At 43.0% G+C, this 27,516-nt stretch overlaps 2 protein-coding genes across 5 annotated transcripts in view; both read left to right on the forward strand.

The window, feature by feature from the left end:
• The window catches only part of LOC124005732, a 7,238-nt gene extending 5,104 nt beyond the window's left edge, over positions 1-2,134 (forward strand). For 3 of the 4 annotated variants that reach the window (XM_046315233.1, XM_046315235.1, XM_046315234.1), the window contains exons 6-10: positions 337-588; positions 668-754; positions 1,102-1,250; positions 1,590-1,657; positions 1,955-2,134. In XM_046315233.1, the coding sequence (XP_046171189.1) occupies positions 337-588; positions 668-754; positions 1,102-1,250; positions 1,590-1,657; positions 1,955-2,024 (626 nt within the window). In that variant the 3' untranslated portion in view covers positions 2,025-2,134. Of the gene's footprint in view, positions 1-336; positions 589-667; positions 755-1,101; positions 1,273-1,589; positions 1,658-1,954 lie in introns of all 4 variants that reach the window. The other variant, XM_046315237.1, reaches the window with a different exon arrangement.
• Positions 2,135-4,447: 2,313 nt separating this feature from the next.
• The window catches only part of LOC124005545, a 29,319-nt gene continuing 6,250 nt past the window's right edge, over positions 4,448-27,516 (forward strand). The window contains 1 exon segment of the mRNA XM_046314918.1: positions 4,448-4,521. The gene's annotated coding sequence lies outside the window, so the exon portion shown is untranslated.

Here is a 27,516-nt window from a genome sequence, read left to right on the forward strand (position 1 = left end):
GCTTCCATGTTGCAATGGAACCAATAGAAACGTCTCAAAAGTGCAATCCTAATCCACTTAGCACTCAAGGCAGGCTAAAGCAAATACTCAAAGCATTTAAAAGATTTAAAATTGTATTTGAACCCAGATCTGCACCAGAGGTCAATTCTAATGTCAGAATTCATGTGGCAAAAGCTTCTGTGTTCCCCTTAGACATTTCTCCCTCTGTCCTCTTCCCTTCCTATCTTTTCCTCCTCGCTTTCTTTTCATACTCTACCCCTCCCTCTTTATTTTCCCTCTCCCTTCCTCCCTCTCCCTTCCTCCTTCTCCCTCTCCCCCCTCCCCTGTCTGAACCAGTCAAGGTCCACCCCTCCAATGAACTCAACGAAGGCAACAATGCTATCCTCGAGTGCCAGGTGACAGGAGTGGATCCCTTGCCCAGTGTGGAGTGGGTTAGTCCAGGTGGAAAGGTGGAAGGGGCCCCTGGACGACCTGGCTCTAGGAATGTCTCTTTCAGCTCTGTGGCCCTGTCAGACACAGGAGAATGGACATGTCAGATTACTCAGGATGAGAAGACACACAAAGAGACTCAGACCATCAACGTGAGAAGTAGGTAATAGGTGGTAGCATCCCCAATACAATCATGGCAGTAATGAATATAACAATGCTTTTGTCTTTTCTCTCAAAGGTTTGTTGCCAAACAAGGGGCAAGATGATGGGAAGGGGCACAGTGGACCTAACTCTGATGTAAACACAGTGACTACTTGCCATCACTGTGAGTATCACTACTTTATGAACACTGACTACTGATTCATTGTTTCATTTTCCACATGGTAAAGGTATTGGAAGCTCCTACTTTATTCAATCTCTCCTTAACATTGCTCAATTCAGGACGGGAGGAGGGGTTGTTACAAAAAGTAAAACGGTATTGTTTCTCATTAATCTAAAGTGATTCAATAAAATCAATTATTCACAAAAGCAACTATGGTAAATTCTATCTCCACAAGGGTGAACTGACAAATTTCGAGTCAACCGTGCATTGACGTCAATACGACGATTTCGAGGGTGAGTTGCCACTTCCGAGGTCTTCACTGAGGTGCTCCCTGGTTGTGTGTCTCTCAGGTACCAAAGGCAGCCAGCAGCCCATTGAGGGGGTGCCCATGCTGGGCTTAAGCCTGTGGGTGTGGGTGGCAGTGGGAGCAGGATGCCTGGTGGGGCTCTTACTCCTGGTGACCATTGTTCTCCTGCACCGCAGGAACAAAAGAATGAAGGTGAGGAGACTTATAAACCAAGGTGATCTATAAGCATATGTAGATCAATATATACTTTAAAAAATATATATTGTCAGCGCAATAGAAAGCTGTATCGATCTGCTAATACAGGACTAGTAAAGGCCTAGTGCACTGCAGTTGTGAGAAAAGACAGTATATTATTATTAATATATTTTTTTAAATTCTGATTTTTACAGTGGGTACTGCAACACACTCAGCACCCATACTTCCCACAGCTATGTCTATAACCCAATTCATTATTGATTTAGTTACGTTCAGGTGGAGTGAGTGCTTAACAGCAAATGAACGAGAAAGACAATACATGTTTTTCTCCCTCAGAGAAGAGACCGGAAGATGAAGAACATCAGAGTGCCCCTGAAGTCCAACGACTACTGCCAGTGTAACCGGTAGCTACTCTATTGCTATATCTAGTAGAATCATAGATTAATTTCTGAATTTCTGCACACGGTGTATTCCTGAACAGTCACGTAGACCAGTGGTTTTCAAACCCTCCCCCTTTACAATTTGTTGTAGCTCTGAACTAGCTCACCTGATTTGCCTATCCAAGTGCTTGATGATTAGTTTACATGTTGAATCAGGTTTGCCGGCTATGGAAATAATACTTCAAATACATGGAACTATGTAATATAAAGTAGTTAGTGATACATCGTCTAGTTTAATGTTGTAACACATGTATTTCACAGCACACTAGAGGGTCCACCCCGGAGGACGCAGAGAGAGAAGCCTTCGGCTGGACCACGGCAACAGCGCTGATGGAGCGGAGTATTATGGGCTGGAACATGATTGCTTGACGACACAGGGTGGATGGAAGAATGATCGAGAGAGAGAAAAGTAGTTTTATACAGTTTGTGAGATACAAGGGAGAGAGGGGGGGGGGGGTAATGTAAATGGGCTTATGTCCGTTTCAAAAATATGAATGATGAAATGATATAAACTGAAAATCACATGTTGAAGGAAGAAACAAACACTGTTATTCTTACCTATATGTTGTTGAATGTCATCTGACGTCTTTTCCGCATTGTCAGAGCATCCTCTACTGCAGTGCATCTTTGTGCTTCGATCATTTTCAATGACCATTCATTTTCACACAAAGCCTGTGACTTACACTGTACGGTTTTAGAATGATTTTGCAATGATTCTTGCTGTGATATTGTTCAGCGTGGCATATTTACAGACGTTACAATTTTGTCAACTTTCATGGCTACTTTTTTAAAATACCCGCTTGTTATGTTATGAATTGATATACCTGTTAAATTAAAGTGTTTTCTTGTTGAAAGGAATACAGATCATATAAAGCATTTGATTTTTGGGGGAGGTTTGATTTCAAACATAATATGCACCTCTGAGTCTCGTCTCACTTTGAATGAGTATACGTTTTACATGAGTCTTTTTGAACACGTACTTCAGCCTCCTACTACATACATTCTAGTGGCGTTGTCAGTGGTTGCGTTTCACCAACTGGCGCAGTGGAGTGCAGACAGCTGTCAGTGACAACGTAGACTCCAACCATGTCGAGTGACGTCTTGGAGTTGTGAGTCCAATAAAGGAAAAAACAGTGTGTGTGTGTGAAAAAAGGTGCCCAAATGGTCATACTTGAATAAAAGTAAAGATACCTTTAATAGAAAAGGACTCAAGTAAAAGTGAAAGTCACCCAGTAAAATACTACTTGAGCAAAAGTCTAAAAGTATTAGAAAAAGTCTATTAAATTCAAGTCTAAGCTGACATATGCACTTGTTTTTAAGATGGTCATAGCATTGATCGTTTCGAATTTAAGGACCCCTTTAGGTATCAAAAATGATTCTAATTCTATTCTGATTCTGAATCTATTCTGTTTGTATTATTTCATAAAATATTGCATTTGACCTTTACTACTATAGCCCATAGAAACACTTTGAATAACACATTCATAAGTGTCAAAAAATAAATATATTCGTTTTTTTGGACAAATATTTAACCCCTTATTTTTGTTGGCACAAAAATCTCCAAACCTCCAAACTTCCATTCATTTGTATGGATGACCTTCAGACGAGTCCCGTGACACTTGTGGGGGTCCTAGAGCAAAACTGAGAACACCATTGTGTTCGTTAGAGTCTCCCCCCTTTCCATATAGTGTTTGTAGACTAAACCGCTCGGACGCTACACACGTTTCTGTGATGTCTCGTGGTCTCACAAACACTGCTGTAGCTCGGCTACATTCCACCGCAGATGTGGAAGGCCGACATAGGCGGATGTGGTGGATTCAGACGCAGCCCCATGCATCTCTAGCTTAATGTTTTTGATGTTTAATTTTTTTTTTACTTAGATTGATAGTTAGATTGATGCACGGGTGCTCTTAAGGATTGAGTGTCAAAAGTAGAATAATATATACATAATTTTAAAAAGGAAATGTAATTGCTAAAATATACTTTAAGTAACAAAAGTAAAAGTATAAATCATTTCAAATTCCTTATATTAATTGAAGCAGAGGGCACCAAGTTCTTGTTTTTTGACATTTACAGATAGCCAGGAGCACACTCCAACACTCAGACAATCATTTACAAATGAAGCATTTGTGTTTATTGAGTCCGCCAGATCAGAGGCAATAGAGATGACCAGGGCTGTTGTCGCAATAAGTGGACCATTGTCCTGTTAAGCATTCAAAATGTAAATAGTACTGTTGGGTGTCAGGGAAAATGTAGTGAAGTAAAAGTAAAAGTTGTCAAAAATATAAATAGTAAAGTAAAGTACTTAAGTACTTTACACTGCTGTGTGTGTGTACGCGCACCTGTGTGTGTGTGTGTGTGCCTGTGCGTGTGTGTGTGTGTGTGTGTGTGTGCCTGTGTGTGTGTGTGTGTGCCTGTGTGTGTGCCTGTGTGTGTGCCTGTGTGTGTGTGTGTGTGTGCCTGTGTGTGTGTGTGCCTGTGTGTGTGTGTGTGTGTGTGTGTGTGTGTGTGTGTGTGTGTGTGTGTGTGTGTGTGTGTGTGTGTGTGTGTGTGTGTGTGTGTGTGTGTGTGTGTGTGTGTGTGTGTGTGTGTGTGTGTGTGTGTGTGTGTGTGTGTGTGTGTGTGTGTGTGTGTGTGTCTGTATGTGTGTCTGTATGTGTGTGTGTGCCTGTGTGTCTGTGTGTGTATGTGACACAGAAGGCACCAGTGAGAGGATCAGCGAGGATCATATAGTGCAGTCTAGCTTCCTGTCTCCCTGTGTGTAACAGTGTGTACAGTCTGAGTGATGTCAGACCTGATCTCATCTCTGCACCGGGAGCATCAGACTGGTGAGTACAGTGTTACTACATGTATTTTTCACACTTATGATAAAGATGGATTTGTCAGACTGAGGATAATGTAGAAGCAAATTATCTAGGAAAACACAAAAGTTCATTCACTGTGCCAGTACTATGAATAGTATTGACATTGGACTAAAGGGATCCATAGCTATGGATGAGTAGTACCCAGAGCCATATGAACGTTAATCAATCATATATTCTCTCGTGGTACCCAATGGGGTTTGGAGAACTGACACCATGACAAAAGGACACAGGTTCTAATAATACAATGTTAGTGGAATCGTGCGTGTTGCAGGGAGGTTTTAGAACGACAACAAAAACAGATTTGTGAAATACCTGCTGATATTTCGCAATATGATCCTGACGTAACTGTAAACGAGTGTATGGTCTTTCCACTCACATGACCAGCTGTAGGCTGGGCAACTGCCTGAGATACAGTACATGTATATATTGTTTTCAAGTGCAGGGGCTTAGATAGTAGTATGCTTTGTGTCCCTACCGTAACTGCTGGAACCACATATTGGAAGATATAATGGATTATTGACAATAACGGTTTGAGTGTATGTAGGCTATTTCCAACAGCAGGTTATGTAGTATATACCGTAGCAAACCTTGCCTAGATAGGCCTGCTACAATCCCCCCCAAAAGGGCTTAACTCTTATTGAAGGTAGTGGTTTGCAGGTCTTGCCTACAGGCTGGAAGACCTGGGTTTGAGACACGCGAGGGGCATTACATTGTTGCCGTCTGCAAAAATTCCAACAATGGTGGGATGTTGCCTTGGGAGCCATCGGAGAGGGTTTTGGTATAGTGAAGCGTGGGGACACGTTCTCCCAAATGAAGGGGACTGTGTAACAGACCTTGCCTGGGTGGGCCTTTTACGACCCCCCCCCCCCCCCCCCCCCAAAAGGGAGCGGTGGTATGCTGGTCTGCCTACGGGCTGGGAGGCCATTTGCTACAATAGTGATTAAAACAATTCTCCTTAGATGCACCCAGAGTTGTAATGAAATAACATGTTGAATAGTGTCTTTTTCAGGCACTTTGACAGTATTGGGTGATGGCTGGCCAGATGCTATTTGGTGTAAATTGTATGATTGCTATGAAGTCAGTGCTTGGTGGTGTGAGTAAGTACACTAATGAGTGTGACTATTGTTTAGCGTACATTGTATGCAGAGAAGTCAACTTGGTATATCTATCTCTGATTAGGTCGTACTCTAGCCCAGGGCCGCTGGAACAACAACAAGTGTGTTTGCAATAGCAGTATGGGATCGCAGTAACATTTGCATTGGGTATGCCATACGTATTTGGTAAAACATGTACTTGTAGCAATAGTGTAGTAGCCTAGGTTGTTGTAGAGTACTTTGATTCTGATTCTATATTGAGTCATTATTACCACCGGTACCCGTTTACTTTTATTGTTGAAGCACTTAATTATTCCCAGAAGTTACCCGTGTGTGTCCAGAGTGAAAGTGAAGAGCTTTGATGTTGACATTAATTCCTACACTCTACCTGCTGTAACCGCGATTTATTTCAATATTAAGACCCACAAAGGAGGAGATTTAATATAATATCCACGATCAGGAAATGAAGTTTACAACGGCACTGGAGGTGGTAAAGTTCTAAGTATTTGTAAGGTGTAATGTAGGCCTTTGCATATATGTACAGCTCAGTATTGCCGAGGAGCGAGTTCTGTCTTTTGATGAGGGCCGAGGCCAAGGAAACATCAGCAGCTGTGGCAAGAGAGACATGATACATGAACGTCTTTGAGTCATGTCCCACCTAAAGCTGTTTGAATTGTCTTTCTGGTAGTCTGGCACAGACTTTAGCTGCGGTCAAGTAGGAATTGGATACGGTTCACCAGTAGGTCCCTCTTTATCATTCGGGAAACAAGTAGCAGTGATGCAAGTAGCACGGATAGCAGGGTTGAGGTCAATTCAATTTGAATGCAGTCACATAGAGAAGCGTTGAGTCAAATTGGAATTGGATTGGAATGTCAGTTTACTTCCTGAATTGACAGAATTGAAATGGAATTGAGCCCAACCCTGAAGGGTAGTATTTTTCACTATCCTTTGGGAAAGAATGGTTAGGCCTACTATGGACGGTCCGCAAACTCGATCACTAAAAAGGTTTATTTCAAATGTTAAGGAACATGAGGACGGTCATGTGAACGAACACAACACGATAGTCATGTGCCTGTCCAAGGTAATTGTCATGCAGGTAAATGAGGACCCAAAAGCGACTTGGCGAAAACAGAGTCTTTAATCCAGTAAAGTAAAATACAATCAAAAAACACAACTTTCACTCGAAATGACGAGAGCCGACTGGAGACTCGATCTTGAACAGCCGGTTGCCTCGGGAAGGCACTTGAACCAAACAGACTCAGACACCTGCTCACCACGCTGCATCTGAGGGAAACACGACACGACAGGGCGATACACAAACACAGCACGGTGAATTCTAGACAAGGATCCGACAGGGCAGGAACGGAAAACAAGGAGAGAAATAGGGACTCTAATCAGGGAAAAGGATCGGGAACAGGTGTGGGAAGACTAAATGATTGATTAGGGGAATAGGAACAGCTGGGAGCAGGAACGGAACGATAGAGAGAAGAGAGAGCGGGAGAGTGAGAGAGGGAGGGGGAGAGAGAGGGATAGAAAGAGGGAAAGAACCTAATAAGACCAGCAGAGGGAAACGAATAGAAGGGGAAGCACAGGGACAAGACATGATAATCAATGACAAAACATGACAGTACCCCCCCACTCACCGAGCGCCTCCTGGCGCACTCGAGGAGGAATCCTGGCGGCAACGGAGGAAATCATCAATGAGTGAACGGTCCAGCACGTCCCGAGACGGAACCCAACTCCTCTCCTCAGGACCGTAACCCTCCCAATCCACTAAGTATTGGTGACCCCGTCCCCGAGAACGCATGTCCATGATCTTATGTACCTTGTAAATAGGTGCGCTCTCGACAAGGACGGGAGGGGGAGAGGGAAGACGAACGGGGGTGCGAAGAAAGGGCTTGACACAGGAGACATGGAAGACAGGATGGACGCGACGAAGATGTCGCGGAAGAAGCAGTCGCACAGCGACAGGATTGACGACCTGGGAGACACGGAACGGACCAATGAACCGCGGAGTCAACTTACGAGAAGCTGTCGTAAGAGGAAGGTTGCGAGTGGAAAGCCACACTCTCTGGCCGCAACAATACCTTGGACTCTTAATCCTGCGTTTATTGGCGGCTCTCACAGTCTGTGCCCTGTAACGGCAAAGTGCAGACCTCACCCTCCTCCAGGTGCGCTCACAACGTTGGACAAACGCTTGAGCGGAGGGAACGCTGGACTCGGCAAGCTGGGATGAGAACAGAGGAGGCTGGTAACCCAGACTACTCTGAAACGGAGATAACCCGGTAGCAGACGAAGGAAGCGAGTTGTGAGCGTATTCTGCCCAGGGGAGCTGTTCTGCCCAAGACGCAGGGTTTCTGAAAGAAAGGCTGCGTAGTATGCGACCAATCGTCTGATTGGCCCTCTCTGCTTGACCGTTAGACTGGGGATGAAACCCGGAAGAGAGACTGACGGACGCACCAATCAAACGACAGAACTCTCTCCAAAACTGTGACGTGAATTGCGGGCCTCTGTCTGAAACGGCGTCTAACGGGAGGCCATGAATTCTGAACACATTCTCGATAATGATTTGTGCCGTCTCCTTAGCGGAAGGAAGTTTAGCGAGGGGAATGAAATGTGCCGCCTTAGAGAACCTATCGACAACCGTAAGAATCACAGTCTTCCCCGCAGACAAAGGCAGACCGGTAATGAAGTCTAGGGCGATGTGAGACCATGGTCGAGAAGGAATGGGGAGCGGTCTGAGACGACCGGCAGGAGGAGAGTTACCCGACTTAGTCTGCGCGCAGTCCGAACAAGCAGCCACGAAACGGCGCGTGTCACGCTCCTGAGTCGGCCACCAAAAGCGCTGGCGAATAGACGCAAGAGTGCCTCGAACACCGGGATGACCAGCTAACTTGGCAGAGTGAGCCCACTGAAGAACAGCCAGACGAGTGGAAACAGGAACGAAAAGGAGGTTACTAGGACAAGCGCGCGGCGACGCAGTGTGCGTGAGTGCTTGCTTAACCTGTCTTTCAATTCCCCAGACTGTCAACCCGACAACACGCCCATAAGGAAGAATCCCCTCGGGATCAGTAGAAGCCACAGAAGAACTAAACAGACGGGATAAGGCATCAGGCTTGGTGTTCTTGCTACCCGGACGGTAAGAAATCACAAACTCGAAACGAGCGAAAAACAACGCCCAACGAGCTTGACGGGCATTAAGTCATTTGGCAGAACGGATGTACTCAAGGTTCTTATGGTCTGTCCAAACGACAAAAGGAACGGTCGCCCCCTCCAACCACTGTCGCCATTCGCCTAGGGCTAGCGGATGGCGAGCAGTTCACGGTTACCCACATCATAGTTGCGCTCAGATGGCGACAGGCGATGAGAAAAATAAGCGCAAGGATGAACCTTATCGTCAGACTGGAAGCGCTGGGATAGAATGGCTCCCACGCCTACCTCTGAAGCGTCAACCTCGACAATGAATTGTCTAGTGACGTCAGGAGTAACGAGGATAGGAGCGGACGTAAAACGTTCTTTTAGAAGATCAAAAGCTCCCTGGGCGGAACCGGACCACTTAAAACACGTCTTGACAGAAGTAAGAGCTGTGAGAGGGGCAGCAACTTGACCGAAATTACGAATGAAACGCCGATAGAAATTAGCGAAACCTAAAAAGCGCTGCAACTCGACACGTGACCTTGGAACGGGCCAATCACTGACAGCTTGGACCTTAGCGGAATCCATCTGAATGCCTTCAGCGGAAATAACGGAACCGAGAAAAGTAACGGAGGAGACATGAAAAGAGCACTTCTCAGCCTTTACGTAGAGACAATTCTCTAAAAGGCGCTGTAGAACACGTCGAACGTGCTGAACATGAATCTCGAGTGACGGTGAAAAAATCAGGATATCGTCAAGATAGACAAAAACAAAGATGTTCAGCATGTCTCTCAGAACATCATTAACTAATGCCTGAAAAACAGCTGGCGCATTGGCGAGACCAAACGGCAGAACCCGGTACTCAAAATGCCCTAACGGAGTGTTAAACGCCGTTTTCCACTCGTCCCCCTCTCTGATGCGCACGAGATGGTAAGCGTTACGAAGGTCCAACTTAGTAAAGCACCTGGCTCCCTGCAGAATCTCGAAGGCTGATGACATAAGGGGAAGCGGATAACGATTCTTAACCGTTATGTCATTCAGCCCTCGATAATCCACGCAGGGGCGCAGAGTACCGTCCTTCTTCTTAACAAAAAAGAACCCCGCCCCGGCCGGAGAGGAAGAAGGCACTATGGTACCGGTGTCAAGAGAAACAGATAAATAATCCTCGAGAGCCTTACGTTCGGGAGCCGACAGAGAGTATAGTCTACCCCGAGGAGGAGTGGTCCCCGGAAGGAGATCAATACTACAATCATACGACCGGTGAGGAGGAAGGGAGTTGGCTCGGGACCGACTGAAGACCGTGCGCAGATCATGATATTCCTCCGGCACTCCTGTCAAATCGCCAGGTTCCTCCTGAGAAGTAGGGACAGAAGAAACGGGAGGGATGGCAGACATTAAACACTTCACATGACAAGAAACGTTCCAGGATAGGATAGAATTACTAGACCAATTAATAGAAGGATTATGACATACTAGCCAGGGATGACCCAAAACAACAGGTGTAAAAGGTGAACGAAAAATCAAAAAAGAAATAGTCTCACTGTGGTTACCAGATACTGTGAGGGTTAAAGGTAGTGTCTCAAATCTGATACTGGGAAGATGACTACCATCTAAGGCGAACATGGGCGTTGGCTTCTCTAACTCTCTGAAAGGAATGTCATGTTTCCGAACCCATGCTTCGTCCATGAAACAACCCTCAGCCCCAGAGTCTATCAAGGCACTGCATGTAGCACCCGAACTGGTCCAGCGTAGATGGACCGACAAAGTAGTACAGGATTTTGATGGAGAGACTTGAGTAGTTGCGCTCACCTGTAGCCCTCCGCTTACTGATGAGCTCTGGCTTTTACTGGACATGAATTAACAAAATGTCCAGCAACTCCGCAATAGAGGCACAGGCGGCTGGTGATCCTCCGTTCCCTCTCCTTAGTCGAGATGCGAATCCCTCCCAGCTGCATGGGCTCAGTCTCTGAGCCAGAGGAGGGAGATGGTTGCGATGCGGAGCAGGGAAACACCGTTGATGCGAGCTCTCTTCCACGAGCCCGGTGACGAAGATCTACCCGTCGTTCTATGCGGATGGCGAGAGCAATCAAAGAGTCCACATCTGAAGGAACCTCCCGGGAGAGATTCTCATCCTTAACCACTGCGTGGAGTCCCTCCAGAAAACGAGCGAGCAGCGCCGGCTCGTTCCACTCACTAGAGGCAGCAAGAGTGCGAAACTCAATAGAGTAATCCGTTATGGATCGATCACCTTGGCATAGGGAAGCCAGGGCCCTAGAAGCCTCCCTACCAAAAACTGAACGGTCAAAAACCCGAATCATCTCCTCTTTAAAGTTCTGGTATTTGTTAGAGCAATCAGCCCTTGCCTCCCAGATAGCTGTGCCCCACTCTCGAGCCCGGCCAGTAAGGAGTGAAATGACGTAAGCAACCCGAGCTCTCTCTCTAGAGTATGTGTTGGGTTGGAGAGAGAACACAATCTCACACTGGGTGAGAAAGGAGCGGCACTCAGTGGGCTGCCCGGAGTAGCAAGGTGGGTTATTAACCCTAGGTTCTGGAGGCTCGGCAGGCCAGGAAGTAACAGGTGGCACGAGACGAAGACTCTGGAACTGTCCAGAGAGGTCGGAAACCTGAGCGGCCAGGTTCTCCACGGCATGGCGAGCAGCAGACAATTCCTGCTCGTGTCTGCCGAGCATGGCTCCTTGGATCTCGACGGCAGTGTTACGAGCGTCTGTAGTCGCTGGGTCCATTCCTTGGTCGGATCCTTCTGTCATGCAGGTAAATGAGGACCCAAAAGCGACTTGGCGAAAACAGAGTCTTTAATCCAGTAAAGTAAAATACAATCAAAAAACACAACTTTCACTCGAAATGACGAGAGCCGACTGGAGACTCGATCTTGAACAGCCGGTTGCCTCGGGAAGGCACTTGAACCAAACAGACTCAGACACCTGCTCACCACGCAGCATCTGAGGGAAACACGACACGACAGGGCGATACACAAACACAGCACGGTGAATTCTAGACAAGGATCCGACAGGGCAGGAACGGAAAACAAGGAGAGAAATAGGGACTCTAATCAGGGAAAAGGATCGGGAACAGGTGTGGGAAGACTAAATGATTGATTAGGGGAATAGGAACAGCTGGGAGCAGGAACGGAACGATAGAGAGAAGAGAGAGCGGGAGAGTGAGAGAGGGAGGGGGAGAGAGAGGGATAGAAAGAGGGAAAGAACCTAATAAGACCAGCAGAGGGAAACGAATAGAAGGGGAAGCACAGGGACAAGACATGATAATCAATGACAAAACATGACAGTAATTCCCAATCCGTCACGGTCACAATCTTACGTTTGTGTTTCAATCCAAATGGAAGCCGGGAAAGGACCGTCCGTGAGATCAACATGATATTTTCAAGATATACATTTATACGATTGTTTACTAAAAGTCAAATGAAAACAGATCATTCATTAGGTGGGTATATCATTCATTTAAATGTCCATTGAACAACAGGACACATCCCAGCGTGTGCTGATAATATTAAAAAGCAGCCAAAACGATAGGTATTCAGTTGCAATGCATACACAGTATCTACTACAATTGAATATCTATAATCCGGTCAGCCGATATTTAGTCAAGCTCAAAACACGTTAGTGGATTGTATCTGTAACACTTTATTTAAAGATTCGCTAAATAGCTAATAAACTATTACTTGGTTGTAAATCATGATATGTCACCAATTCATGTAATTTGTTGACATATATTTACAAATACCTATAGGCATATACAGTATAGATCAAGAACAGAAAGTTCTGCACATCTATTTACTTCATAGTCAAATTATTGTGTAACAATGAAGATAAGCAATTTAGGCAGACCTTAAAATTCATTATTATAAAATGTTACGATGGATGTAGAATACTCAAATTGGTGCAGTCTTCAATCCAGTCGCGTTTATCCCCAAGGCTACAAATCCCAGCAAATGTAATTCACAATAGTATACTCAAACAGAGATGTACTTTTCACAAAGCACTATTTTTCAAATGGTGTACATTGTATATGGATTTGCACATTAACCCTGTGTAGTGAGTAAATGCACATTATTCTATGGATTTAAAGTATGACTTGATTGTGAATACATTCAACGCTATAGTATCATAAACTGTAGTGTTGTAAAGTCTATTACAGTAACATTAACCTGTACTGGTTTCAGTCTGGTTTCAGTCATTGGAAACGTACGCAGCTTAAGCTACTGGTGTAGTTTACTGTTACGACACGTATTGTATACTTGAGTACTGAAGAACACTACTGACAACTCTGGCCTATTAAAGGAATTGATGGATGCCTATGAACACAAAAGAAAAAAAACCTGTTCAAGTAAAGTAAGACAGTCTTAACATACATATTTTGTTGTCAACTACATCTGTATTTGGTCCTCTCTTGCAGGTGCATTAAAAAAATAGAGAACACCCATTCAGGCTGAGGCAGGTGCTTCCTTTGGTTAGAGTCACCCTAGAAATATTCTCATGTTTCCAATACTGTGCAGGCGAGGGATAATTTTTCATAATGAGATACAAGGATTCCCTCATTCAGACTTTCATAAACATGACTAATAGCTCTCTCTCTCTCTCTCTCTCTCTCTCTCTCTCTCTCTCTCTCTCTCTCTCTCTCTCTCTCTCTCTCTCTCTCTCTGTTGATCAGTTTTCTCCATTCAAAGTAAGACTGAGATATTGTGTTTGACATTTGGTCCTCCCTCTTGTATTTCCACTTGGGTTGTCGTTTTTAATTCTGGCAGATATACGTCAGCTTATGTCAAAGTTTTCATGGTGATTACCAAAATACAATTGCACCTGATTCACAACAAGTGCTCAATGTGGTTTGCTAAATTATTTTGGCCAATTGTTTCATTATTATGATATTTCAGTCACGTGACCTTCCTTTCCTTATTCACCTGCAGAGAGCTAAAAGCTCTCTCGCATATGTTCAAATACAAACAATTAGATATGAATTGCCCTTATTTAAACACTTAACTGTAAAAATAAATTAAGTTGGAGTAAGAATATTGAAGTTCATACATTGAAGTACGTCGTTTTCATGCAAATAAAAAGAATCGTAAACATTTTGCCGCATGAAAACATCAAAGCATGCAGACCATTGGGATAGTAGAGAAAGACAGACAGAGAAAGGGGGAAACAGATAAATAGTACAGGTACCGAAAGAGAAGATGGAGACTTTCTGGGCTAAGGGAGGCAGTTACGCAACATATGGGTTTCAAAAAGGCCTTGAACAAAGTTTACCAACACGAACTGTGTATGGTAAAAAAAACGTGTTTTCACAATCCTTTCACAAAATGTCACATCTTTGTTATTCTTAGCCTCTCTTTCCACTGACATTTAACGGTTATTTCTTTAAACACGAGAAAAGAACAGAGTTAATGTATGATTCAAAGTGACAGAAAGCAAAGGGAACAGTACCAGGTACCTCCCCATCTGTCTTGGTCACAGCTCTCTTCATGTCTCAGCTCGACTGCCTTCCATATCAAACACGCAACCAGGAACTCCAGCGGCCGAATGGACCATCAAACACCTGATGAGTTAGAGAGAGAGAGAGAGAGACACAGAGAGAGAGAGAGAGACAGAGAGAGAGAGAGAGAGAGAGAGAGAGAGAGAGAGAGAGAGAGAGAGAGAGAGAGAGAGACCCAATGTATAGGAAAGAGGGGGACATCATAAGAGGAATTAGGGATGTCTCGAAAAACCAATCACCCCCTCTTTTCTCCCCACACTATATCTCAGTCTCTTTTTCGGTAATGACTTTGTGTGGTGTGTGGCACAACACCTTCACATCGTTAGGTCTCTGACTAACGAGGGAGTCCTCACTTTCAGGTGTTTTCCACGGGAGATTCTTTGGTACATTTTTTATAACGCTTTTCTTGTTCCCATGCTGCATAAGAAAACATAAATACAACAAACTACATGTTTTGGAATCTGAGACAACGTGTGTATTTCTATGAGTCTATGCGTAACATATCTTAGTGTATTTGAGCTTTGAACTGGTTTTGCAGTCTTTCCAATCTTTTGAGTGAGGATGATGGTGTCCTTGAACCAGTACATTTTCGAACAGATTTCCCACGCCTAACTTCTTTAATGATGCGCAGAGCGTTAGTAAATCCGTTATCAAGGCCTTTATACATGCAGCGTTCTAAAGTCCTACCAGAAGGCCCAAGTAGGTGATAATTTAGAGACAGGGTGTGTTCAACCCTTTTTTTTCAGTTCATCTCAGAACAGAGTGCGGCAGACAAAGAGAGCATGAAAGAATGCAAACCTCAGAAAGAGATGAGACGTGAGTGACATGTTTGTTTGGTGCTTGTTGTGGTTCTTGTCTCCAAACCACCTGAGCAGTGTTTCTCTAGTACAAGTAACTCTTCAGTTGAACAATGGCTTTAATGGCCAAAGAACATGGAGGCATTTGTAGTCAAACACACATATGTCATAGTGCTAGATAGAAACGCTTTTTGTCCTTGCCTATGTATTTCACTTAGAAGACAGTCTTGGATGGTTAGACAGTTTTATTTTTGTCATTTAGCAGATGCACTTATCCAGAGCGACTTACTGGAGCAATTAGGGTTAAGTGCTTTTGCTCAAGGGCACATCGACAGTTTTCACCTAGTCGGCTCAGCGATTTGAACCAGTGACCTTTCAGTTACTTGCCCAAAACTCTTAATCGCTAGGCTACCTGCCGCCCATGTTCTCTTTCCCATAAAGACACAGTAAAGCCGACATTCTATTGGAAATCAAAAACAACTGGATTGAACGTTGGATACTTGTTGTTGTTGACGTTTAGGCTTTACCAAGACGTGTCTTGAAATGCCTTGACGTGGACAAGTTACGCGAGCACATCTCAAGTTTATCTCTAGACTTCAGCTCTAAGACTTTCATGTATAGGAACTTGTAATGCAGGTAATTAGGGACATATAGATTAACAGGTGGTATATGGGGTTCTGGGGTTCTACTGTAGTTTTGAGTGCAGACATGATCCCACTCTCTGCAGAGCTACGTATATACAGCATGGAGAGGCACATGGGAAGTGCACACAGGTGTTTCTTCACCCAAGACAACGGTTAGAACCTGCTAGGCTTTAAAGAAAAGTTATCAAATAGGGTACGCACTAGATTCAAGGGACTAGCAATTGCTATGGGTTTTTTATATTGAACTTAGTAAAACATGCAATCATAGTTGTTGAGTGAAACGGAAAAGTGCCATCAAGCTTCCATTCACTCTATTACATTTAGTATATATTTTAATCTTCGTTGAGGTAGCGTTGAGGAATGATTATGCATGACTCTGCCATTTTTTGTATTTGAAATAACATTTTTGATATTGGTTTGTCATACTTGATCATTTGTGTCAGAGTTATTTCAGTTATCTCAACTCTTTCTTGTCGAAATTGTGCACCACGAAGAATTTGCCTAGCAGTGAATTTTACATGAATCGAACTTGACATTGATTTACTAGAATAGATCGTTGTGATTCTCAATGTGGAATGAGGTTCATACTGTAGGAGATTGTCCTCACACGGGGCAGGCACCAATTGTGTAAGGGATGCTCTTCACACGGGGCACCAATTGTGTAAGGGATGCTCCTCACACGGGGCACCAAGTGTGTAAGGGATGCTCCTCACGCGGGGAACCAATTGTGTAAGTGATGCTCCTCACACGGTGCACCAAGTGTGTAAGGGATGCTCCTCACATGGGGAACCAATTGTGTAAGGGATGCTCCTCACACGGGGCACCAAGTGTGTAAGGGATGCTCTTCACACGGGGAACCAATTGTGTAAGGGATGCTCCTCACACGGGGCACCAAGTGTGTAAGGGATGCTCCTCACACGGGGAACCAATTGTGTAAGGGATGCTCCTCACACGGGGCACCAAGTGTGTAAGGGATGCTCCTCACACGGGGCACCAAGTGTGTAAGGGATGCTCCTCACACGGGGAACCAATTGTGTAAGGGATGCTCCTCACACGGGGCACCAAGTGTGTAAGGGATGCTCCTCACACGGGGCACCAAGTGTGTAAGGGATGCTCCTCACACGGGGCACCAAGTGTGTAAGGGATGCTCCTCACACGGGGCACCAATTGTGTAAGGGATGCTCCTCACACGGGGAACCAATTGTGTAAGGGATGCTCCTCACATGGGGCACCAAGTGTGTAAGGGATGCTCCTCACACGGGGAACCAATTGTGTAAGGGATGCTCCTCACACGGGGCACCAAGTGTGTAAGGGATGCTCCTCACACAGGGCACCAATTGGATAAGGCCTGTTATGAATGATGAATTTTGAGTTATATACCTGAGTTTAGAGTCATTGTGAAGAGGATTGAAGTAATTCTGTTATCTTGTAAAAGTTGTGACTCTGGGTAGGAAATGTAATATCATTAAATACATTACTCAAGGTGTATGTCTGATTGTGAGTAACAATTGCACAACTATATGGTCAATGTTAAATACGTAGCATACTGGTACATTCGCATCAAATCTGTGGAAATATTTCAAGATGCAATCTACAATAGTTCCTGCTGTTCAATGGTCATTTAAATGAATTATATAGTCTACATTCAACTGCTCTTATTCAGGTACTCAATTTTGTGACGTTACCGTGTTGCTTTTACCAACAAAAAAAACAATCAACCAAGTCACATGAAATATGAATTCTTCTATAAATTATTAACTTGTTCACGTGTGGAAATGTAGGCTATAAATCTGTGCATGTGTTTGTAGGATAAAGATTACAATTTCATAACCAAAAATGGTCATGATGGTAGTTATTAGAATAAGGATAGATTATGCGCTTTCAAAATGGATCCTGCTAAATACGGTGTAATGTTTTTCAAGGGTTCAGTGCCACAGATTCATTGGCCAGATCCATTTCTCTTTCAGTGGTAAGCTTTATTGATTAAGCTTTTTAAGGGCATTATTGTAATCTCTTAAATGTGATACTTTGTTAAACTTTGTAACTTTGTATGTTTCTGGGTTGTCGTGAACAAATCTACTTTGAAACAAATGTATACACCTCGGCTTAAAAAATGAAGACACCTGAAATGTTTTTCAATTTTGAGTTTGCATCCCAATATTATGCTTTATATGCATCACAGGAGACTGAAATAAAACAAAACCATTCGTCATAGAAACAGCGGATTTTCGGCATAAAAAAAGTATGTTTATTAATTATGAAATTATAAAAAATACGAATAACATAATTTGACGACAGGAAAGGGCTATATTTATATATATATATATATATATTGATGTCAGTTTTGATAGTTTTACTGACTCAATAATTATGTGCTGCAGGCACCTAGTTTCATGTTTAAACTGTTGTTTGACTATATGTAATGAAACAAGAGACATACTTATTTGTATTTGTGTGTGTTTCTAGTTTGCTTGTTTCTCTCTGCCGATTTATGTTCTGTCTAACCTGTGTCTGAGTAAAACATTTGTAATTTTATGGCCCGAGCGAAGCAATGTAAGGTGAATAACGACTGGCATAATGATAACAACAATGAATATAATAATAATGGTTCAAATATGAACTATTATGTAGCCTATTTTGTTATTACCGGCTGTTACTGCGCTAACATGCTAGCGAAACATTTTGCCAAGATAATCCACCCTTTCTTCAGCCAATTAAAAATGTCACTGCTTTGGCCTTAACGCATTTGACCAATAACTGTACATTTCCCGATTCATTTTACACCAATCAGCAGTGAGGGAGGTGCAACGAGGTTTAAAAGCAAAGTTGTTTCTCTGAAAATCAACATTTCTGCCTGGCTCTTGATCACTGGCGAGGGACTCTCAATGCTATCCACCAAACGTAAGTATAGAAAGGATGTTAACTAAGATGCTAGATGTAATATAGTATAATAGCACTCCGTGATCATTGATTTGTAGTAAACAATGTGAAAGTATGGATGTAATAACTATTGATCATTGTTATGACTGCTCGTAGTAGACCATCGAGTAGTCTAAATCAGACAATTATCTTTACAGAGAAAACATATGTTTTTTTTTAGCATGAATAAATGCAGAATATTTATAATAATTTATTTCACCTTCATAAAATGTTACACGCTGTCCTGGAGCGTATGCCCGCTTTGCTTTCACAGTAAAGTAAAACCTGTTAACTTAACCTTGAACTAGAATAAGAGAGGTAACAATTGCGTTTCAGATAAACTTCGAAATGGCGGTCAACCCAATGTATTTACCCTGTCGTACTACCATGGTAAATAGACATGGTTTCATTGCCATTGGACTTTACAACACTTTACAGACATCGCATGATTACTTTTTAATGTACTGTAAAGGCCCTCTCTGAACTGATGCCCTCAAACCAGAGACACTCCTCTTTGCGCTAGGCCTATCTGGTCCCATTGAAATTCAATCCCCTGGCTTACATTTGTGACATGACTAATACACACCTTACATACAAGTCATAAAGGTTCAACAATTATACTCATATTACTTATGTTGATAAGCTCTATGGGGAACAATGATTTAGTCCGATTTTACATTCCCTCATATGTTTTGTACTGCGTACAATTCAATTGCATGCATCAGAGTTCCACTACCTTAAAATGGGAGACAATTCTGTAAGATTATTCCTTCACCTTTTTACAGACAGATCCTGTCCTCCCTCCCTTCCCCCTCCCTTCCCCCTCTCTCTGTTTGCTGTTTAACCTCCACCAAAGACCACAGATATGATCATCTGCTTTTCTGGGTTAACTGTTCAGGTGCGATCTCTCTCTCTCTCTCTCTCTCTCTCTCTCTCTCTCTCTCTCTCTCTCTCTCTCTCTCTCTCTCTCTCTCTCTATATATATATATATATATATATATATATCACTTGTCCTCCCTCTCTCTCTCTCTCTCTCCCTCGCTTCTATATAGCGTTATGCTTCCTCTACCTCCGGCACCTCACATCTTTTCTCTTTTTGGTTCTCTCATATCCTACTGCCGTTACCAACCCCAACAGACAGATAAGTCTTACAGAGTTCAGAGGTGAGGAATGGCCTATAACAAATACTTCAAAACATTTGTCAAAACATATTTTATCTCATCATATAATGTATCGTACTACAACAATTAACAGGTCTAACATCTGGCCTGAATGAAATAACATTTTACTTACACAAACTACGGCCTGATATCTCGACCTAACTTTGATCTTAAAAACATCTCAAGTCATTTTTATAATCAGGCAGGCAGGTAGATAGATAGGTAGGTAGCCTAGTGGTTAGAGTGTTGGGCCAGTAACTGAAAAGTTGCTGGATCGAATCCCTGAGCTGACAAGGTAAAAAGCTGTTGTTCTTCCCCTGAACAAGGCAGTTACTGGTGAGGTTGTCATGACAAGAGATAGGAACGACGAATGCCAAAAGTTCTGGTGTCATGATGAAGGCCGAAGCGCCTCCAAGCTTTTAAGAATCTGTTTATGGCACTTAAATAAAGGCATTTTCTTATTATGAAGAGTCAGGCTAATAAATAAAAAAGGAAAAATCCAGCACACTGCTAATAAAAAAAAACATCTAAATGGTCTCAATCAACCTTCATCTGGGTCCATAACGACTGGATATATTTTTTCCCCCCATGCACCTGCTAATAATTATTTTGGTGCTTATCAGTGCATTCGGAAAGTATTCAGACCCCTTCACCTTTTCCAAATGTTGTTACATTACAGCCTTATTCTAAAATTGATTAAATACATTTTCCCTCATCAATCTACACACAATACTCCATAACGACAAAGCGAAAACAGGTTTTTAGAACATTTTGCAAATGTATAAAAATACTTATTTACATAAATATTCAGTCCCTTTCCTATGAGAATCGAAATTGAGCCTAGGTGCATCCTTTTTTCCATTGATTATCCTTGAGATGTTTCTTCAACTTCATGGAGTCCACCTGTAGCAAATTCAATTGATTGGACATGATTTGGAAAGGCACACACCTGTCTATATAAGGTCCCACATTTGACAGTGAGGTCAAGGGAATTGTCCGAGACAGGATTGTGTCGAGGCACAGATCTGGGGAAGGGTACCAAAAATGTTCTGCAGCATTCAAAGTCCCCAAGAACACAGTGGCCTCCATCATTCATTAAATGGAAGAAGTTTGGAACCACCAAGACTCTTCCTAGAGCTTTTCAGCAGCAGGGACTGGGAGACTAGTTAGGATTGAGGGAAAGATGAACAGAGCAAAGTACAGAGAGATCCTTGATGAAAACCTGCTCCAGAGCACTCAGGACCTCAGACCGGGGCGAAAGTTTCACCTTTCAACAGGACAACAACCCTAAGCACACAGCCAAGACAATGCAGGAGTGGCCAAGCCAGAGCCCAGACTTGAACCCGATTGAACATCTCTGGAGAGACCTGAAAAGAGCGTGCAGCGACACTCCCCATCCAACCTGACAGAGCTTGAGAGGATCTGCAGAGAGGAATAGGAGAAACTCGCCAGTTACAGGTGTGTCAAGCTTGTAGCGTCATACCCTAGAAGACTCAAGGCTGCAATTGCTGTCAAAGGTGCTTCAACAAAGTACTGAGTTAAGGGTCTGAATACTTAAGTAAATGTGATATTTCAGTTTATTTATTTATTTTTTGCAAAATTGTCTAACAACCTGTGTTCGCTTTCTCATTATGGGGTGTTGTGTGTAGATCGGCGAGGGGGGGGGGGGACAATGGAATCCATTTTAAAATAAGGCTGTAACGTAACAAAATGTGGAAAAAATTAAGGGCGGTGAATACTTTCCGAATGCACATTAATTCTATTTCAAAGTTGTTGTTTTTGCATATCCCAACTTCCCCTGGGACACCCTTTGATAGTGGGGTCACTGCCAGGGTCTGAAATTATCAACAGCCACCCTGGAGCAAATAGAGTTAGAGAGCTTTGCTCAAAGACAGATTTTTTACGTTGTAGGCTCAGGGATTTGATCTAGCAATCTTTCAGTTACTGGCCCAACGCTCTTATCGCTAGGCTACCTGCTGCCCATATAATAACCCTTACCCTGGTAGCAAGTTCATTTTCTAACACACTATAAAGAGTACCTTAATCCTTGATTTATTTATTTTTTACCAAGATAGCAATCTACTACTAGTATATTGTTGTATAGTCCTCCCCAGTAGACACCCTGTCTTCTACACAATTACGTTGAATAACATGATGCCAGCTCAAGGCAGCTCACACTCACTCGTCTCCCGAGCGGCGCAGTGGCCTAGGACACTGCATCTCAGGGCAAGAGGCATCACTGTGGTACTTGGTTCAAATCATGGCTGCATCACATCTGGCTGTGATTCAGCGTCCCATAGGGCAGTGCGCACTTGGCCTAGCATTGATGGGGGTAGGCAGTCATTGTAAAAAACAATGGTTAAATAATGATACATGTATATTTTAAAGTGAAATAAAAAAGGACTATGTTTTATTAATGCACTTATTCATAGATTGGTGGAGTAATTATACAATGTTAAATTCAGTAGACCATAAACATCTCCCAAGGGGATATTGTTTGCTGCCTAGTTGACAGAGCACACTAAAGTTTTACAACCCTGATTATATTACATTCTTTGAATTGTTCCCGATAACTCCATGCTACCTTTAAAGTGCACATCCCTGTCATGGCAGCCCGAAGCTGTTACGTTGATCAGGAGCTGACTGTACTCCTTTCACACACAGGTTAAATGATTGAGAATTATCTTAAGATGAAAAGAGATTAAAAGGTGCAGAACTCTTCAGACAAAAAATTCTGAAAGTACCCACAACACCTAACAACTATCACACACATACACACATGTACACACACGCGCGCGCGCGGATGCATGCGCACACACAACACAGAAAACAGCATTAAAGAAAACTACCATAGACCACACTCCCGGTGTTCGACTGCCATTGTGGTCTTTTTTTCTTCTTCCATCAAGCGTGGAGAAATCCGCCTTTCGTGGAATAGAGGAGGAAGGGAGGGGGGTGTGTGAGTGAGAGGGGAGGAGAGGAGGTGAGGATAGGGATACAAATCTACACCTCGTGAAATCAGGGCCCACCACAGCCTCAGGCATTCGCCCCCTCTCTCCCTCCTCCCCCATCCCTCTCTCAACCAAGGCCCACCACAAAGCTACTGCTTCTCTCCCTCCACCTTTCTTCGTTCTTCCTCTTCTTTTTGTCTGTCTCTCAATTTCTCTAAATCAGAGACCACCACAAACCCCTTCCTTTCTCTCTTTTTTATTTGATTTTACTCTGATGATGATGTATTAAGCAACAAGAATCACTGTCATGGGAAGAAAATGAATTGTGAATTTTTTTACTTTTATTTAACTAGGCAAGTCAGTTAAGAACAAATTCTTATTTTCAATGACGGCCTAGGAAGAGTGTGTTAACTGCCTGTTCAGGAGCAGAACTACAGATTTGTACCTTGTCAGCTCGGGGGTTTGAACTTGCAACCTTCCGGTTACTAGTCCAACGCTCTAACCACTAGGCTACCCTGCCACCCCCAGTAAATGTAAATGTATCTAAATACATGTGTTTTAAATGGGTAAAATATGGCATTTACAGCACATGGCAAAAGGAAGGAACAGAAGTTGGGTCTCTTCAGTTACAGTTTTTGCTGCCTTTATTGAACATAACATCAAAATACAGTGATACTGTAGGACAGTGGTACCCAAACGTTTTATAGTCCCGTACCCCTTCAAACACTCAAACCTCCATCTGCGTACCCCCTCTAGCACTAGGGTCAGCGCACTCTCAAATATATATTTTTGTTCCATCATTGTAAGCCTGCCACACACACACACACTATACAATACATTTCTTAAACATAAGAACGAGTGAGGGAAGTGGGAAGTGACAAAGAGCTCTTATAGGGCCAGGGCACAAATAATAATATAGTAATAATCAATAATTTTGCTCTTTATTTAGCCATCTTACATATAAAACCTTATTGTTAATCGAAAACTGTGAATAACTCACCACAGGTTAATGAGAAGGGTGTGCTTGAAAGGATGCACATAACTCTGCAATGTTGGGTTGTATTGGAGAGAGTCTCGGTTTTAAATCATTTTCCACACACAGGTCTGTGCCTGTATTTAGTTTATGCTAGTGAAGGCCAAGAATCCACTCTCACATAGATACGTGGTTGCAAAAGGCCATCAGTGTCTTAACAGCTCGATTCTCCAAGGCAGGATACTCTGAGTGCAGCCCAGTCCAGAAATTCTGATTGAATTCAATTTTCACAGACTGCAACTTTGATGAGGCTCTCTTGCTGCTCTCTTGCTGAGATATTGCTAAGTGGACTGGAGGCAGGGCATGAAAGGGATAACGAATCCAGTTATTTGTGTCATCCATCCAGTGTAGAGTAATTGCGCACCCAACTCACTCAGGTGCTTTGCTATATCACATTTGACATTGTCCATAAGCTTGAGTTCATTTGCACACAAAAAAATCATACAATGATGGAACGACCTGTGTGTTGTCCTTGTTAATGCAGACAGAGAAGAGCTCCAACTTCTTAATTATAGCCTCAATTTTGTCCAGCACATTGAATATAGTTGCGGAGAGTCCCTGTAATCCTAGATTCAGATCATTCAGATGAGAAAAAACATCACCCAGATAGGCCAGTCGTGTGAGAAACTCGTCATCATTACAAGCGGTCTGACAAGTGAAAATGATGGTCAGTAAAGAAAACTTTAAGCTCGTCTCTCAATTTAAAAAACGTGTCAATACTTTGACCCTTGATAACCAGCGCACTTTGTATGTTGTAAAAGTGTTACATGGCCACTGCCCATATCATTGCATAGTGCAGAAAATACACAAGAGTTCAGGGGCCTTGCTTTAACAAAGTTAACCATTTTCACTGTAGTGTCCAAAACGTCTTTCAATCGGTCAGGTATTCCCTTGGCAGCAAGAGCCTCTCGGTGGATGCTGCAGTGTACCCAAGTAGCGTCAGGAGCAACTGCTTGCACGCGCGTTACCACTCCACTATGTCTCCCTGTCATGACTTTTGCGCCATCAGTACAGACACCAACACATCTTGACCTCAAAAGTCCATTTGATGTCACAAAGCTGTCCAGTACTTTCCAAATATCCTCTCCTGTTGCCCTTGTTTCCAGTGGTTTGCAGAAGAGAATGTCTTCCTTAATTGACCCTCCATAAACGTAATAGACATACCAGGAGCTGTGCCAGGCCCGCCACGTCTGTTGACTCATCCAGCTGTAATGCATAGAATTAACTGGCGTGTATCCAAAGCAGTAATTGTTTCAAATCATCTCCGGCCATCTCTCTGATGTGTCGTGAAATGGTGTTGTTTTAATGAAGGCATTGTCTGTATAGTTTTTTGACCTTCTCCCGCAGTAGAATGTATGCACACATGACTGTAAGTCGCTTTGGATAAAAGCGTCTGCTAAACGGCATATATTATTATTATTATTATTATTGTTCCAGCCATATCTGCGGCAGCAGGAAGAATGAAGTCCTCCACAATAGTATGGGGCTTGCCTGTCCTAGCCACTTGGTAGCTCACCATACAAGACGCTTCTAGCCCCTTCTTATTAATGGTATCTGTTGATTTTTTCATGTCTTACTACTTGAAAGTCATTTAATTCTCGCTCAAAAAACACCTGTGGCATATTTTTTCTAATTGGCATGTGTAATGAGAGTGAGGAAACGAGTGAGGAAACAAGTTCAGGTAGTGAGTGTTTTAATGAATAAACACAACATAAAACAAATCAAGAAACACGAACAACGGGTGAAGGTTGCATCGAGTTGTGAGATAGTACTTTTGCACATATAACACACTGTGGCTGAGGAAAGTCACTACTCCCAATATAAGTGAACCCCAAACCAATGTAGTTCTCATCATATTTGCGCCTCTTCGATGGTCCAACGTCCCTGTCTGTTGTTCGGTGCTTTCCCGGGTAAGGGAGCAGTAGCTCCTCGGCTGCATCAGATTCACAGCTGTCAGTGTCCATGCTAGCTGGGCTAACAACAAATGTAGAATCACTGATGCTAGCATTGGATGTGCTCGTGGAAGCAGAACAACTTGTGTCATCGACAGGTGCAGGTGTAGTACTGCTGGTAGTAGCAGTACTACCAGTAGAGCTTGTATGTATCTCAATGGACGTGGACCTTACTTTTTCTTAACCATTTTTCAATTTTCGAGCAAACAGTATGAGCAGCAGCTATGTTTGGCTACATACGGACCGTTAGTGGAATTCCCGCGAGAGAGTAATGGTTAATGTGATGGGATGTTAATTATTTGACTAGGCTACCTGTATTTGACATTGTGTTGTTATTTCGCTGAACACCAGATGGTTTAATTTTATTTTTGGCAGTGAAACAAGGCTACTCATGGGAGAAAGAAACCTCACCCAAATGCAAAGCCCCGTTGGAAAATCTAAATGGACTGTTTGAAAATGTTATTTAAAAAAATAAAAAATAAATAAAATATATATATATATATATATATATATATACAAAAAAAATGTGAATCACATTTTTATTTGGCGTACCCTCGACGGCATTGAACGTACCACTGGGTTTACCCCAGTTTGGGAATACCTGGTCTATAATAACTAACGTAACATCTATGCTGAACTCAAATATAAACGCGACAATATCAAAGATTTTACTAAGTTACAGTTCATATGAGGAAATCAGTCAATTGAAATAAATTCATTAGGCCCTACTCTATGGATTCCACATGACTGGGAATACAGATATATATCTGTTGGTCACAGATACCTTAAAATAAAGTGTGCCTCACAATGGGTCTCAGGATCTCGTCAGGATATTTCTGTGCATTCAAATTGCCATCGATAAAATACAATAGTATTCGCTGTCAGTAGCTTATGGCTGCCCATAACATAACCCCACCGCCACCATGGGGCACTCTGTTCACAACGTTAACATCAGCACCATACACGTGTTCTACCGTTGTGAGAACAGTTAAACATACTGCCAAATTCTCTAAAACAACGTGGGAGGCGGGTTTATGGTAGAGAAATAAAATGTTATTCTCTGGACATTCCTGCAGTCAGCATGCCATGCACCCTCAAAACTTGAGACATCTGTGGCATTGTGTTGCGTGACAAAACATTTTTAGAGTGGCTTTTTATTGTCGCCAGCACAAGGTGCACCTGTGTAATGAACATGCTGTCTAATCAGTTTCTTGATATGTCACACCTGTCAGGTGCATGGATTTTCTTGGCAAAGGAGAAATGCTCACTAACAGGGATGTAAGCAAATTTGCGAACATAATTTTAGAGAACTAAGCATTTTTGTCCACCCGTAGTCGAGCTGAAACCAGGCCTGACGGGCACACCTCGCATCACTACCGTTCCAGGTCAGGAGAGTGTGTGAGAGGTTGTTTATGGGTTTGTGTTTCTCTAGCATGCGATGGGTAACTTTTCAGGTAAAGAGCTGACTGGGGGCCGCTTGGTTTGTTTACACAGCTTGAACACACTCTGAGTGAGTTATGTGACATTGTCACAGAGGGTATAGCCCAGGTTATCCAAAGCTAGACCCCTCACTCCCTCTCTCACTCACTCACTCACTCACTCACTCACTCACTCACTCACTCACTCACTCACTCACTCACTCACTCACTCACTCACTCACTCACTCACTCACTCACTCACTCACTATTACTCCTACAACCTTTTCCGATTGTACTGCTGTAAATAAGAATTCTACACCAGGTGTATAATCTTTACTGTACTATGCT

This window comes from Oncorhynchus gorbuscha, linkage group LG19 (genome assembly GCF_021184085.1).
Source record: "Oncorhynchus gorbuscha isolate QuinsamMale2020 ecotype Even-year linkage group LG19, OgorEven_v1.0, whole genome shotgun sequence".
NCBI classification, from domain to species: domain Eukaryota; kingdom Metazoa; phylum Chordata; class Actinopteri; order Salmoniformes; family Salmonidae; genus Oncorhynchus; species Oncorhynchus gorbuscha.